Here is a 15,887-nt window from a genome sequence, read left to right as displayed (position 1 = left end):
GGACTTTCATGCATTTCATTCTTTATTTATGCACCAAAATCATCCAAGAGTAATATTGTTTTAAATATCTTAAGAATTGGATGATTTCATGTTTTCAACTAAAACCTTGTGTTAAATGATTTTCAAACTTGTGTTAAAAGGTTTTAAGTTGAAAAATGTTGAGTGTTAAGCCAAAAAAATGGCTCAACCGGTTCAACTGGTCGACTGGTTGTGCTCGTCCAATCGAGGACCGGTTGAGGGAGCCAAAAAGTTTCTCTCTCTCCCAGTGGCTTCTTCTTCTCGGTCAAGGTTGAGGTCCGGTTGAGGCCCAACGGTCACTTTTCCTAACGGCTAGTCAACCGGTCGACCCCTACCTCGACTGGTCGAACCCCCAACGGCTAGTATGACTTTTTTCTTCTATAAAAATGCTCCAAACTTCATTGTTTGATAAGCTAAACCTTCCCAAATCTTTCTTGATTATATTTGAGCCTTGGAAGAGTATTTTTGAGTGCATTATTATTCAAAAACCTGTATATCTTTAGTACACCATTCAATCCTAGTTTCTCTTGTATCATTTGAGCTTAAAGTTCTTGTGTTAGGATTTTTGTGAGATCATTATTTGTATATCTTTGAGAGGAATTTTCTCAAGTGAGGGGTATCACTTGAGAGGTTGTTCAAGAGTGGGATAACTCCTGAGAAGTGTAAAGGGTGCTTGGAGTCAAAAGTCCAAGAGGGTGAATTGGAACCATAATCCAATTGTAAAGAGATTGGAAGTTTGGTTGAAGCTTCAAGATAATGGAACCCTCACTCGGTTAGGAGGTTGAGGAGAGTGGACGTAGGCAAGGAAGTGCCGAACCACTATAAACTCTCGTGTTTGCACTCTCTCTTCCCTAACTCTTTTAAATTATATGCAATTGTGTTTATTTTGTTTATTATATATTTGCATATAATTGTCTCTTATTTTTGCATAGTTTAAATTTGTGAAAAAGAGACCATCACCCTATTTACCCCCCCCCCCTCTAGGGTGATTACCATAGTTTGAATTAACCTCAAATTCCTAACAAGTTTTTTTGTTTTTTTTTGTTTTTAAAAGATAACTAGAAAAATATTTTCTATTTGTTTTTAAAGAAAATATTTTAGTTGTTTTAATTTGTTTTTTAAAAACTATTTAAAAAATTAATTACATAAATATGTATAATGATTAAAACTAAAACTGTAAACAGGAAAATTATTTTTAAAACATATTTAAAAACATGTTAAAAATATTTTAGATTTAAAACAAACATTTATTTTATAAAACATTAAATAACAATTTTAAAAAATTATTTTTTAAAACTATTTTAAAAAATAATTATCAAAACAATGCCATATTTTTCATAAGTCTTAACAATGAAGGGTAAAATTTGTTAATACCTTTTTTTTTTTATCTAGTTAAATATTTTTTAATCTATTTTTATAATATTTAAATATAAGAAAATATTTTTTCTTATTATACATAAGAATTGAAGAATCAATTCGTAACCTTAAAAAGAGAGAAAAAAAAAAGGATAAAACTTGAAGTTTGATACCTTGGCATCTAAGCCTTCAAAATTCCATTGGTGTTCCTAAGAGAATTCCATATTTCACCTCTAGATCTTATTTTTACGCTCATTGTCTTGAAGTCGCATTTGGAGGGAAAAGGAAACCCAAAAATTTCAAAACCCTAACAACAGTTGCAACACAAAAATATTCAAACACATTTTCCCACAGAGAGAACGAAAGCGAAAGAAAAAAAAAGCAGTTGTTTATTGCTTTTCATCCTAAATCCATCTAATTCCCCTTTCTGTTCCCGAAACCCAAATCACTATTTGGATTTTTTATCCCCGAACTTGAGAGAGACGAGAAAAATATAAAATTTTGATCAAACTCATTGTTTCAGTGAGTGAAATAATAGAAAAATTTAGGTCGCGTTTTTTTTTTTCTATTTTTGGACAAAGGCCTTGTTCTTAGAGAGTGAAAAGAACAGGAAAATTTGGGGTTTTTGAACTGAACAACAAATTTTCAGAAGAGACTGAGGGAAGTTAGGGTTTTGAGAGAAATTGTGAGGAATTTTGGGGCTTTTATTTTGGAGAATCAGGTATGTCGCAGAACAGCAATTACAACTCCGGAAGTGGGCCGGACTTCAATATAACGGATGACATATTAGCTGTGATTCCGACTGACCCGTACGATCAGCTGGATCTGGCTCGGAAGATCACATCCATGGCGATCGCATCGCGCGTATCGAAGCTGGAGTCGGAGGTTGGTAGGCTGCGGCAGATGATGTATGAGAAGGATCGGGTGGCGTTTGATCTTGAAGAGAAGGTGTCGCAACTTGAGAGGGCGTATCAGGAGAGCGAGTCGCGGTTGAAGATGGTTATCGACGAAAATGTATGTATCTGAGGTTGTTTGGTTTGCGAGAAAAATGGAGGAATAGGAAACAGAAAATTGAAGCTTGAATTTTTATGGTTGGGTTATTTTGGGTTTTATAACAATTGAAAAAAAAGAGAGATTAAATTAGTTAAACAAATAGTTGAGTTGGGTTTAGTTGATTGAAACTTTTTATTTTGTCAGCTTCCCAAATAATTGACGAATGCTTGAATTCACTGAATATTTCCGCATCCAAAAGATAACAATTCTTTCTTTTTTACCGATTTTGTGTTTTATCCTCTGTTTGGTTGCTGGGAAAAGTGTAGAACAGAAGTAAAATATTAATTTTTTTTGAAATTTTTATGGTTTAGGTTATTTTGATCTATACAAGTGGAAATTAAAATCTGAAATCAATTAAAATGACAATTCAGTTGGGTTATGTTAAGTTCCATAATGATGGAAAGGTGGACCAAATGAATTTTTTTTTTACTTTTTCTGGTGATTTGTGTTTAACTCTCTGTTTGGTTGCTAAGAAAGCCGAGGAAAAGGAAACAAATGAAAATTTGAATTTTTTTGTTTAGGTTAGTTTGGTTTCTACAAAATGGGAAAACCTTAAATCAATTTAAAACAATAATTTGGTTTGGTCCAGTTGAGTGGAGGTTTTTGCCTTTGTTATGTTCAAATGATGGAAAATGTATGATTCTATAATTTAATTTGTTTATTGCTTACTCCATTTTTCTCAGCAACCAAATAGAAAATTTAGATTTTTTTTCTTCGATTTATGTTGTTTTACTTTTTTTGTTGAATTGCTGAGAAAACTGAGAAAAATAAGACAAAATTGAAAATTTGAATCTTGTGATTCATGTTGTTCTGGTATTCAACAAATGAGAGGCTCAATTAAGTTGAATCAAATTATCAAATGGTTGTGTAGAGGATTTTTTGTTGTTTTGAGCCCTGAATGCTGATTTTTTTTTTTTTATTTAATTCAAAGTGATATAAATTTATAAAATTCCTTCTTTTTCATTAGATCTTCTCAGTGACCTTGTGGAGCATTAATTCTCTTTTCTTCTTATGATTGTTGATTTGTTGTTGTTTATTATTGTTTTCAATTGAAGACAAGGCTTTCAAAGGAGCGAGACTCATTGGCGATGACTGCAAAGAAAATGGGCCGTGATCTGGCTAAGGTGGGATTTCACCTTTCACAACTGTAGGCTTTTGAAAATTCCATTGAAAATGATTTGGATGAGATTTTAGGCTCACATACTCTAAAATAATGTTATTAAATTTGATTTTCTTGATTGCTAAATTCTTTTATCTCTCTTTATAGATGTATGCATATGTCTATAATAAAAATAGGCTTCTGACCTTGAACTTTGTAAAGCATTATTCTTTTTATTGTCCTTTAGATTAGCTGTTCTTATGAGTTCAAAATGTATCTAAATCTAGTTCTCGTGCCTGAAACTTTTGATTTCTATCATCCCTCTTGCCTTCTGATATAGTAAACAGTCTGTTTCAGAGAGAAAAAAAAATTGCTACTTAGGAAACACAGATACACAATTTTAAGTGCTATGGTTTTTTGTCAACCTTTAACATGCAAACTGAAATATTTATCAATTATTGGGTATGGTCTCCTCAAAAGTTATAAATTTTAGCATCCATAAACCTGTGATGACTTTGGTCTTGGTAGAAATGAAGTTAGAAGAGGAAAACTACAAGTTCATGTTGTCCTCCATTAAATGTTTTATGAGTGTTGGAAGATGCATGCCAGAAAAATTGAGCTACAACAGGATATAATTGCTGGAAGCTGATTCTTTGTACAGAATATTGAAATCTTGGAAAACCCTTATGTTTGCATTCAGGTGCTTAAAGTGCTGCCCAGCACTAAAAGAAGCACGTTTGATCATTTTTCTAATAATGTGTGGATAAGCTGAAGTATTATGCACATTCGTAGAAAGCATGTGGTTTGGAAGCTAGTTTCTTGTCACAAAACGTTCTTTCAACGTGCAACAGGCTTAAAGCAGATAAATGAAACTGGGATAGAGAAAGAAAAAACCCCCCAATTTAAGGCAATTTTTAGATTCACCAACTTCAGGTAACGTGCCTTGTACAGAGTAGGGCTGCAATCTAGAGTGAAACATGCAATAACAGTAGCCATGGACAGAACTGTAGAAGTTAGAAATGATGATGCTTGGCCCTGTGAATTTGAAAGAAGAAGATCATGTTAAGATTAAGAAAAGATGATTGTTAATTTGTTAGATGGGTAGGAACTGGAGAAGGTAGAAAGATGCTTATCAAGAGAAAGGGTTCAAAGCAGTCTTTGGATCCTCTTGATTGCAGATTGTGTGGTGTGAAGGTAGTGTACAATCATGCTAACAATATTCGGCTTGAGCTGACATAGGAATTGAAGAAGGGAAAAGGACAAGAAACAATATGAAAGATAAATGAGGGCAAAGGAGAAGTAAGAAGAAGATGATGCTATTAAGCAATTTTTTGTCATTCCAAGAAAACTCCCTAATTAAAGCTAGTTTTGTTTTTTGTGGATGATAGTTAGCATTGGCAATCAGTCATGTTATTGTTAAAAGAAATTGCTCATCCTGTTAGTGATGTGTTTATTATCATGTCATTTTATGCAAACTAAGAATTAGGTGTTTCAGGCTCTGATCATCCTGTAAATATTAAAAACATTATTTTCAATGCAATTGCGTGGGGAAAGCCTAGTCTGGATCCAGTTCACTTATCTATAGGTCAAGTTCAAGTGATTCATAAAATTCTCAATTGAACCCTTTTAATTTGAGCAAATTGGTGAGTTTGGTGGATTATTTCCAGCCTTAGCCTTAGAGAGGGTGTCTGATGAGGCTGATTCTCTAAGATATACATCAAGAAAAGGAATTTGTATTAGTTGCAATTAGAGTCAGATTAGTATTACTTAGAATTAAATTAGAATTAATTGGAATTAAATTAGGATTAGTGTTTGTTGGATGTTATAATTAGAATTAGAGTTATAATAGGTTATTAGAATCCTAGTAGACTTTGGATGTTATAATTAGAATTAGAGTCATAATAGGTTATTAGAATCTTAGTAAACTTTTGATTTCTTAGAGAAGCCTATAAATAAGGCTAATTGATGTAAATCAAAGGAATGAATTGATTGATATTAATAATGTTATGTTTTTTTCATTACAAATGTTGCAATCCTCAATGATGAGACTCCATTGATTTTCTTCTAGGTGAGATTCGTAAAAGACTTTAGTGAAACTCTAAGGTTTCCATTTTTTTCTTCGATGTTTCTTCTTTTTCTCTACTTTTTTATTTATTTTTTTAAATTTTTTCTCCACTATAAACTTTATTCCTTGTTCCTCTTTTGTTGTCCTACATCAGCGCCCCTTCTGTTGTCCCAAAATGTGAAGGAGAGAATATATTATTAGATTTGTAAGGTGCCTCTTGATATAGTTTTCTATTTTCCTATCAATATATATATATATAAAATTCTTAGATTTCCATCAGTGTACATTATTATATCACCATATTCCATCAGGTAAATTATGATAATTTGCCTTCCTTGCTGCTATGGATCTCCTTTATTCTTTTATGATTCAAAACAAATTAAGTCATTGCATTGAAATCAATAAGTGCAAGAAGTGTGGGATATCCTTTTAAGCTTTACAAAAACCTAATAAAAAATGAAAAGGACATTTCTTCTAAGGAAGCAAAACAAGTAGCGGAACCAAATACAATCCTAAACCATGTTGCACTGTAGGGCGAGTGAGCGGTTTGGTTGTATCATGTCCACTACAAAGAATATTTTGGCCTCATTTAGGTAACCTATTGTTTTTGGTTTTTGTTAGAAGTTGAAGCTGATGCCAAAGCATAATCTCAAAGAGACAATCTTAGTATAGTAAAGTTTGGTTAAATATAAAACTACCTACCTATCAAAAAATTAAATATTAAACAATACATTGTTCTTTGATGATGGGGTTAGGACACATTATTTCAGTTAGCCAAGACGGATTAGGTTCCCCTGAGGAGCATTTCTGATATGTTGTCCATCAATTACAATGGTTTTGGTTCATCTAAGAGAGGGACAATTTTGTGGCAAGCTGTGTGCATAGCTATAATTTGGGTTGTGTGGCGGGAAAGAAACGCGAAGATTTTTGAGGATAAAACAAGGAATTCAGAGAATCTTTGGGATTCTATTCATTTCCTTGCTTCTCTTTGGGCTTTTTGTTCCAAGGTCTTTAAGGGGACTCCCCTTATTGTGTTACAACTTGATTGACTAGCGGCGTGTAATTCCTTAGGGTTGGTCTAGTCTAGAGAGTTTGTTCGTTATTACATTGTATTTTTTTTCGTATTCTTGTAGTTTAGTTTTCTTTGGTGGGAGGATTTCTCATCCTTTTCATGTACTTATTTTTTCTATTAATATATTCCTTTGTCGTTTCCTATCAAAAAAAAAAAAAAAAAATATTAAACAACTTCCTGCATAAGATAAAAAAGTTCTTCTACAAGAAGCAACATTATCTTGGCTTTCATATAAACTTTTTTTTTTTTAAAATAAAAAATTCTTTTGGTAAAACTACAAACACATCTAGAAGCTCTTATTGAATAAATGTGATGCCTTGGAGATACAACTCAAGTCATTGGTGATGTCAATGATCTAGTGAAGTCATAGATCATGTTTCCATTTTACATACCCATTTCTTTTGGTCATCCATGAAATAAAAATAGTGGAGTCACTCTCAACCTATAAATCAAAAAGACTTATAGCTTTGCTTGCAAAAACCTTCTAAAAAGATTTTGTTTCCCCACCTCGATGCTATACCTTCTCTCTTTGGTTTAGAAAAAGCTCTTAGCACCATATTGCATTGATCTCTAGGCATTTCTCCAATTCAAAGTTGTTCTTTGTTAACCAAGCAATAACAATCAAAATTTAACCTTGTAGAGCTCACTAGAGGCGGAAACCCTCGGGTTAAGGATCTTCTATGTTATTTTTAAATTACGACATTCTCTCCTCTCCTTCTCTTGTAGCTTAGAAGTCACCCTTTTTAGTATGATGATATCAACTTTGGATGGAATTTGACAATTTCATGATTTAAAATCTTTTACTCAATTTTAATATGGTGATGGTTCTTTCACTTCTTCTAGATTCTTATTTGTCCATGTACATGCTCAAATTTGACTTGTACTTTCTTTAATCTTAACACTATCTTGAAAAAGAAATCAAGGCTGACTATTTGGTGAGTGCCAAAAGTTCAACAAACCATTCTTAAGACCTGATATAGGTCTATCTTTGACCTTTTGTTTTATTACTTTGAGTGGATTTTTTTGATAACCGAGGAACCTACTTTGAGTGGATTTTTGTTTTTTTATGATGAGATATCCAGTCAATACCTTACCTTGAAATTCTAAAACCATTCTTCCACCATGGTAGGCTCCAACAAATCACAATACTTCATTGAACTGTGGCTCACCTAAGTCATCATAGACAGTATGATGTGTTTTCGTGCATCACATTCTTCCACCATGGTACACTCCAACAAATCACATAGTTTCTTGAACTGTGGCTCACCTAAGTCATCATAGACGGTATGATGTGTTTTCCTGTGTCACTAGCAAATATAGAACTCCAAATACTGCAACTGAAGGACTCAAAAACTGACAAGAACATATTTATTTCCCTTGAACAACAAGCTGTGGTCCTTGAAGCCTAGTTTTATACTTCCAAAGAGGGTATATCTTTTCTAAACAATTTGTAGTTACTATCACCCCTCTGTATCTCCCTGTTTCATTCCCTTCTTTTGTTACAAAGATTATTGTAGTCTTTTTGTATGCTACTACCAATTTTCTGTAGTGCTGATACCATCTCTTATTTTTTAGTGCTTATGATATTTCTTTGGAACAAAACTAACATGTAATTTTTTAATTTTTAAATATTAGTTGGAGACATTCAAGAGGCAACTGATGCAGTCACTAAGTGATGATAATTCATCTGTAAGGATTCCATGTTTTCCAAATTTTGTTCATTTTCCTTCTGAAAACTTTTTTTCTGTTCTTCCGCCATAAAAATTTCTGTATGGTTCTTAGAGGCCTTCTGTTCTGACTGGGATTTTCATTAGAAAACTAATTAGTTATTATGTTTTTGTTACAACAGCAAACTGAGACTGTTGATATTGGGACCTGTGACCAATCAATTCCTAAGGCCTATCCTGATATAGGTACTTGTAATCTTGTTGAGCACTCCACTGAATCTGTGTTTTGTTATAATGTGATGATTTATACCTGTCTCTTGTCTGCATTCTTGGAACATAGTTTTTTTATATTGCCTGCTTTTGATGGTCAATTGACATTTTTAACATAATAGATGATGGAACAAATGGCTATGTGGTGAATCAACCTCTTAGTGGCTTTACAGAATATAGAAACTCTACTGATGAAGGTATTTGAACCCGTGTCTTCTTTTTGTTGAGCTTTATTCATGCACATTATACTTCTTGTCTATATTGAATATTAAGCTGATTGTTTGGCCTGCAGCTTCGAGGCTTGCAGTGCAAAGATTTTCTGTGACCCCATATATCACACCTCGCTTCACTCCAAGTGGAACCCCAAAAATCTTTTCCACAGGTGGGTCCCCAAGAGGTTATTCTGCTGTAGCATCTCCAAATAAAACTTCTGGTGCCACATCTCCCACAAAATCCCAATATGATGGACGGGGTGCACTATCGTCTTGGTATCCCTCGAGTCAGCAGTCATCTGCAGCTAACTCTCCCCCTCGTGCACGTCCCCTACCAGGTTCAGAAAAGTTATTACTATTCAGTTCAATTTTAAGAATTATAATTATTTTGTGAATTACTGCATGTCCTGCAAACCGACAAGGCGAAGTTTTCAAAAATCAATATCTGTAGTTTGGTCAGTTATGATTGATTGTATTCTCCTACATAGCTTGTTCCTTCCTCGCATTTTTAATATTCCTTTCCCTATCTAATGTACTTCTGCTGTGTTTTCCTTTTTCAGCACGAACTCCTCGAATTGATGGCAAGGAGTTCTTCCGTCAAGCCAGGCAAGATCCAAATGCTCAATTGACATATTTACTGCTTTTTATCTGTAGTACTGGGCTTCTTAACAAACTATGTTTTGGATAAATTTGTAATCCAGGAGCCGTCTGTCCTATGAACAGTTCAGTGCGTTTCTAGCTAACATTAAGGAATTAAATGCTCAAAAGCAATCACGAGAGGTAAATAGTGGTTAAAGTCTTCAGCTATTTTTTAGATTGATGCAGTTAGTATGTTGTGCTTTGAAGACTAAATCAACATGTTTATATGTCGTCTATTTCAGGAAACTTTAAGGAAAGCAGAAGAGATATTTGGGACAGATAACAAGGATCTTTACCTATCATTTCAAGGATTGCTTAACCGCAACCCACACTAGAGAATAAATTTTCTTTGTTGGAAAATTTTCATGACAACAGGTATTTCTATCTCCAGCTACCCTCTCAGTGTCTGTGTCTCCATGTGTGTGGGTTGGGTGGTGGTTTGCAAACACCAAGGATTAAAATATTGGAAACTGCAGAAATAGGGGTGGTGGGATTTTACTAAAAATATCAGATGGAAGTTTGGACAAATGATATTGATGGGATGAAAAATTAATCAAAACTGATAAAAATATTGGAAAAGCTTTTAAGAAATGATAAAACAAGCAACAATACACATATTGAATTTTTTTTGAAGACAATCTGTGACATTGAACAATAATATGCAATACTTGAAAAGACATTTAATATTAAAATGATGATTTACTTAGTTTGGATGTATTTGAGAATATAAAAAAATTATGATATATGTATAATTATTTTTTAATCCATGTTGGGTGAACAAAGTTACAAAGCTTTGGTTGGCTTGAGCCTTTAAACTTCATTTCAATTGTGAAAAATTTGATGGAAAGTATAAGAAAAAGAAAATGAATGGGAAAAGTGGAAGAACGGAAATATTAAAGGAAAATAAAAAATAGATTTAAACTTGATAAATATTTTTACATGCTTTTCCGAACCTACTTTTTTTTTCTCTCTCTTCTATACAAAGAATGAATAATTTAAAAATAGTTAAATAATTTTCATTGTATTTGATTTGCCTTTGCAATTTCTATGGTAAACCAAACAAGAGAATTTAGATTCCTTCATTTTTTTTTTTCCTTCTCCTAGTACTTTTCATGATCCAACTAGAGCTTTATCCTGTGTTTGGTTCCCGAAAAGTACCGAGGAAAGAAAAAAAATGCTAAAGAAGATGGTTTTATTTTATTTAGTTTTATTATGAAAAATATAAAAGAAAGTCAAATATAATTAAAATTAGTAAGAAATATATATATATATATATGTGTGTGTGTGTGTGTGTGTATATAAATTGTTTAATCTTTATATAAAAGGATTAAATAAATAAAATGAGTTTATAAAGTGGTATATAAAAATAATTTTTTGATTATAAATTTATTTTTTATTTTCCTTTACTTTTTCTTTTTATTTTCTTTCCCTTGTATTTTCCCTAAAACTTTGTGGGAATTAAACATAGCCTTAGGATTTGCTATATTGCATTTATTTTATTTGTGGTCCTTCAAAGACTAGCAAAATTTTGAGTTGATCTGCATAGAACACTGACTGACTGACCCTCTCTCACACAACTGCTTTTGTTTGTCAGGTTGTGGATGTAACTCAATCCCAGCTGCTTTAAGTGGATAGTCCCTGCATCACTCTGTGCCATATGATCGACTGAAATGCAATCAAAATGCACTTGAGCATCCTAGAATTCAGCAACCTAGAACAGGGTTTATGTAGGTATAATTGTGCCTGATTCCATTCAGGTATGCTGTATAAATGACTGCGCCCATATTTCCAATGCTTGCTTCTGATAAAAAAAATAAAAATCCAATGCTTGCTGCTGCTAATGAGTTGTAATTGTACCTGCAAGATTTGCATTTCTTGAACTGAACTTGCACATAAAGTGTGAGTTCTCTCTGGTGCATCTGAACTGTTTTATGAACACATTGTGTGTGCTGGATGAATGGGTGATTGATGTGGGCCTGTGTTTTAGAAACTCTTCATGGTTTTTAAGATCTTCATCCTTTGATTTATAGCATCATGGATGCTGTTTTTCAGTTTTCATTATATTAATACTGTGTGATGCTTTATTTTCATCCAAACGTCTCTTCATTGTGTCTAGTTGACTTAGATAGTGAAGCTTTTCCTTCTTATTGTCTTTTGATAACTTGTAGCCATGAATAAGGTCCTTATTCATACAATAATATAGACAGGAATTGTTGTTTTCGTTTCCTCCAATGGTTTAGTAGTTGGGATTTAACAATATTATGGTAGGCAGCATTTTCTTGTTTGTGGGGTGTGGATTTTGATCTGGGGGGAGGGGTATGTTGCGTGGTTTCAGATATGCGAATGTGTCTACATGTCTGATCCTTCGCAAGTATCAATTTTAGGATGGGGATATCAACACTGCGACATGATAAAAGGAAAAGAAAACGAAATCTCCATCTTGGGTAAAAAAGATGGTGGGTTAGTTGCAATTGATCTTTGAGGGAGATAATTCTTTTGTGAGACTTGTTAACATAAAGCTTGGATATATGTAGGTAAAAGAGCCTTGAAGATAACCGAGAAGGTCATAGCCAAGGAATAGATTATGGAGATTAGTTTGGTTGGGTTTGAGGAAGAAGGTGAAATGAGGGTGATAATAACAATGGGTGTTAGGGTGCTTTCTGCACTCTCTTCTGCCATGGCTACCAAAGAAAACTCAGAACAGATAATGGCCATGTGAGCATGTTGGCTGAAACATCTACTATTACTACTGTATGGCAATATCAGAGAGGCATCAAATTTATAGCATACATGTCTCTTATAGACGAAACGAAACAAAAGATTCCACTGCATATTTCAGAGGTTTACATGCAACACACAAACAACATGCCAGTACAGTTAGGGTTCCTCGTAACATCCAACATCCATGATCAATCCTTGAAAACTAGTCCTGCAGAAACAACACAACTGCAAGTCAGTTTGTAATTGCCAATATCGACAACGATCAGTTTAGTCTTTGTACCGGCATCCTAATCGTTTTATATGAACTACAATCTCAACTGGAAGCTGAAATTTTTTTTGTATATATGCAAGTTTTCTAGAGGAAATTTCATCCAGAAGACCAAAAACTTCTGGAGAACAATCTAAAGTTCAACACATAAAAGCAACATAAAAAGAGCTTGGACAATATTTTGCCTTTCATCTGTAATTTATTTGTCAAATTTGCAGCATTTGTAACTGTTTAATTGAAAAAGTAAACAAGGGAAATTGTAATAAAGAATGCAGCGTTTGCACTCATTCCATTAGCTAAAGAATAGGAAAGGAAATGAGAGGAAAATACCCTGAGAAGGAGGCCAGCAGCTGCCAGGAAAGAGATGCTTGTGCAGAGACTTTTCACGGCCGGTGTGTCTGATAGCATGTCCAGCATCATCTCCTTCCTTGATCAATAACCATATCCTAAGACCTGATAGAGATCCATATATTCTAAAGGCATGAAAAATGGACTGAAACTCTGCTTAATGGCTTCATCCTCCCACTGCAACCCTTCCCACCAACTTTGTTCTGCTTGGATTTTCTTTAAACTGTTCTTTCCAGTGTTGGAATCAAATGGGAGCTTCCTCAGGCTTTCACAGGAGTGAACATAAATCATTGTCAGGGAAGGAAGAGGCAAGACCCAGTTGCAGATGCTCTTCAGCTTTGGCAGACCCTCCAATTGTAGAGTTGTGAGTCTTGAGAATAACCCTGAATTCTCTTCTCCGACTGAAGCTCTACCGCCTCCATCATCGTCACCGATCACTTCTTCCATTGATTCACAAGCGCTGACAGCAAGCAATTGAAGACATGGAGCATGAATAAGCCATGTCAAGTTGAGCAATTTGGAGCAAGAAATAATGTGTACTTCATGAAGCATGCAGAACTCTGAAAGAACCCTACTATATCTTGATATGAATTCTCGCTTCCCTTTGTCTTTCTCATTAATTTTCACGTCTTTCAGATCGTTACAACTACTTATCTGAAGCGTCTCCAGATGCACCATTGTTTGCACACACGCAGGCAATAGTTCGAGTGAGGTCATTTTGCTGCAGCATTGAAGGTGTAGCTTTCTTATGCAGCTCTGCAACTTATAGGAGCTCAATAATTTTTTGACAGAGACATCGCTATGCAGAATGATAGAGATTTCATTTATGTACTCCAAGCTTTCCAACTCCTGCAATAAAGCTTTTTTACCACCACAGAGAATATTGTCTTCACAAATCCGATCAAAGAGGCGAATCTCGTCTGAATTGTGGCTGCCACCATGCATGCTGAACAATTGCAAGGATGAAAGATCCGATATCAATCCTGGAGTGATTTCTTTGACAGGCGTAAAATTCAGTATCAAATACCTTAATTTTTTCAATCCTTGAACAATACCCCACAGTGCGCATATATTTGTAAATGACATGTTAAGATATTCCAGGTTAGCTAATTGATTAACCTGCCAACACCTGTCCAGGCGATAATTATATGACAAGTCAAGAACTCGTACCAAATGCATTTTTTGGAAGAACCCAGGTGGAATTTCTTCCAGGAGGCTTCTTCTCACAAACAAAGTCTCAAGATTAGGGAAAGAGATCCACTTTTGGAATCCATGTGCTCTACGATCAAACGATGATAGTGTACCAATATCCCACAACGATATCATCTGTGTGCCTCCCTCCATTCTGCAAACTCCCGAGCTCTGACCAACCTAGCTCGTTCTTTTACCACAACCTTCTTCTTATTCTCCCCAGTTTTCGTAGTTAACCATAAAGCCATGTCGCGGATCATATCATGCATCTTAACATGTTTTTCAGATTCACCACTCTCCAACAAACATGCCACCTTTAGGCTTTCGATAGCATCATATCCTTCGTTCCGTGCTCTTTGGATGTCATAAGATTCAATCAAAAACCCCTCCCCAATCCAAAGTTCTATAAGTTCATCTTCCAAAATTTCATAATCGGATGGGAACATAGAACAATATCGAAAGCAGGATTTGATGGTATCATTGTATAAGCTATCGTAACTGAATGCTAGAATGGGAAACACTTTATCCTCCATACCTGCAAATGTTGATGGATAAGTCCTTAATACTTGTACTGCTCGATCCCACCTCTGGGGAGTCTTCTTGTCAACCATTGCTCGGCCGATGGTGATGAGCGCAAGCGGCAGACCTTTGCACTCTTTCACGATTTCTTTGGCAAGTGCTGGTATCTGTGGATGAGAATTAAAAGTATCCTCCCCCACCTTCAGCCGAAACAAAGCAAGGGCTTCATCTGATGCCAAACACTCTACCTTGACATGCTTATGAGCTTCCATCACATGGCACACATCTTCTGATCTGGTTGTAAATATCAATTTGGACATGTTATCTTCACCATTGGGATGAGGAACCCCCACTTCAGTGAGATCAAGACGCTCCCATACATCATCTAACAGTAGTACAAACTTTTTTGTTTTCAAGATGTTGAATATTTTCTGTCCTTTCTCATCTCTGCTTCTATTTTCCCATTCGTAACGAGGAACCTCTAGTCTGTTCAGGATGACTTCCTGAACCTTCTCAGCTTTAGCCGGTTTCGACACAACAACCCAGATCACTACATCAAATCCAAGCTTTGTTTTGAGGAACTCGTTGTTGATCTTCTTCATGAGGGTAGTTTTCCCCACACCCCCCATTCCATACAATCCGATAATTCCCACCTTTTCATCTTCCAGCCATCTCCATATCTCGCCAAACATCAAATTTAAGCCGACAGACTTCTCCATAGGCTTCTCATCCACCGGAGCTGAAGGCAATATATCTGCCACGACATCAAAGTGTCCTTTGTTCTTTAGCTCAGAGACAGCTGGGATTTTTTCCCTTGCCATCTTCCCAATCTTGTAGCTGAACCGACAGTTCCTGGTACAGCAATTCCTGAGGCATTTCTTCTGAATTTCTTGATCACCTTTTTCCAGAATTTCGTTCACTTCTCTCTCCAGAGCTGTTAAACTATTAAGCCAGCCATTCACTTCATTTCTCCGCTTCATCTGGCGTTTCTCTGCATCTTCGACCCTTCTCTTGACATCTTCACCTACATTCTTTAGTTCCTCCATTTCGTTTCTCAAAGAGCATAGATTTTCTTGCAGATCAATGACGTAGGAAGAGTGCTTGGAAGCGCAACTCCACAAGCGAGTGGCGACATCCATGATTGGGGTCACACAATCCATTAATTCTTTCTAGGAGATCACACAAACAAGAGGTGAAATCCAATCAAAGATCAGAGAAATAACAGATGATAAGTTGCAAGAGTACTTAGCTCCTTTAATGTTTGTGTTAGAAATACTGAACAATTGTATTGTATTTCATAGGAGAAAGAATATATATCAGTGCCTTTATATAAGAGGCATATGTGTGCGGTACAAGTAACCTAACTGGGCCTAAAGCCCATAACATAAT

The 15,887-nt window shown here is 35.0% G+C and overlaps 3 protein-coding genes across 3 annotated transcripts; 1 reads left to right on the top strand and 2 right to left on the bottom strand.

The window, feature by feature from the left end:
- The first annotated feature begins 1,561 nt into the window (after window positions 1–1,561).
- Window positions 1,562–11,441, top strand: LOC100261617 (uncharacterized protein At4g15545). Its single transcript, XM_002266093.5, has 10 exons — window positions 1,562–2,388; window positions 3,483–3,551; window positions 8,299–8,352; window positions 8,513–8,576; window positions 8,723–8,797; window positions 8,893–9,150; window positions 9,373–9,418; window positions 9,514–9,592; window positions 9,694–9,826; window positions 11,046–11,441. Exons 1-9 carry the CDS (start codon window positions 2,098–2,100, stop codon window positions 9,784–9,786), a joined length of 1,029 nt encoding a protein of 342 aa, XP_002266129.1. The 5' UTR covers window positions 1,562–2,097; the 3' UTR covers window positions 9,787–9,826; window positions 11,046–11,441.
- A 1,431-nt stretch (window positions 11,442–12,872) lies between these two features.
- LOC132253379 (probable disease resistance protein At5g47260) lies at window positions 12,873–14,114 on the bottom strand. The gene has a single exon (XM_059735151.1). The coding sequence runs from the start codon at window positions 14,112–14,114 to the stop codon at window positions 12,873–12,875; it is 1,242 nt and encodes a 413-aa protein (XP_059591134.1).
- Window positions 14,111–15,544, bottom strand: LOC104877312 (probable disease resistance protein At5g43730). Its single transcript, XM_059735150.1, has one exon. The coding sequence runs from the start codon at window positions 15,542–15,544 to the stop codon at window positions 14,111–14,113; it is 1,434 nt and encodes a 477-aa protein (XP_059591133.1).
- Between the last annotated feature and the right edge of the window lie 343 nt (window positions 15,545–15,887).

The sequence above is a fragment of the Vitis vinifera genome, chromosome 19 (genome assembly GCF_030704535.1).
Source record: "Vitis vinifera cultivar Pinot Noir 40024 chromosome 19, ASM3070453v1".
Taxonomy (NCBI): Eukaryota; Viridiplantae; Streptophyta; class Magnoliopsida; order Vitales; family Vitaceae; genus Vitis; species Vitis vinifera.
Note: the sequence above shows the minus strand (reverse complement) of the source record. Positions and strands in the feature narration are given on the sequence as shown.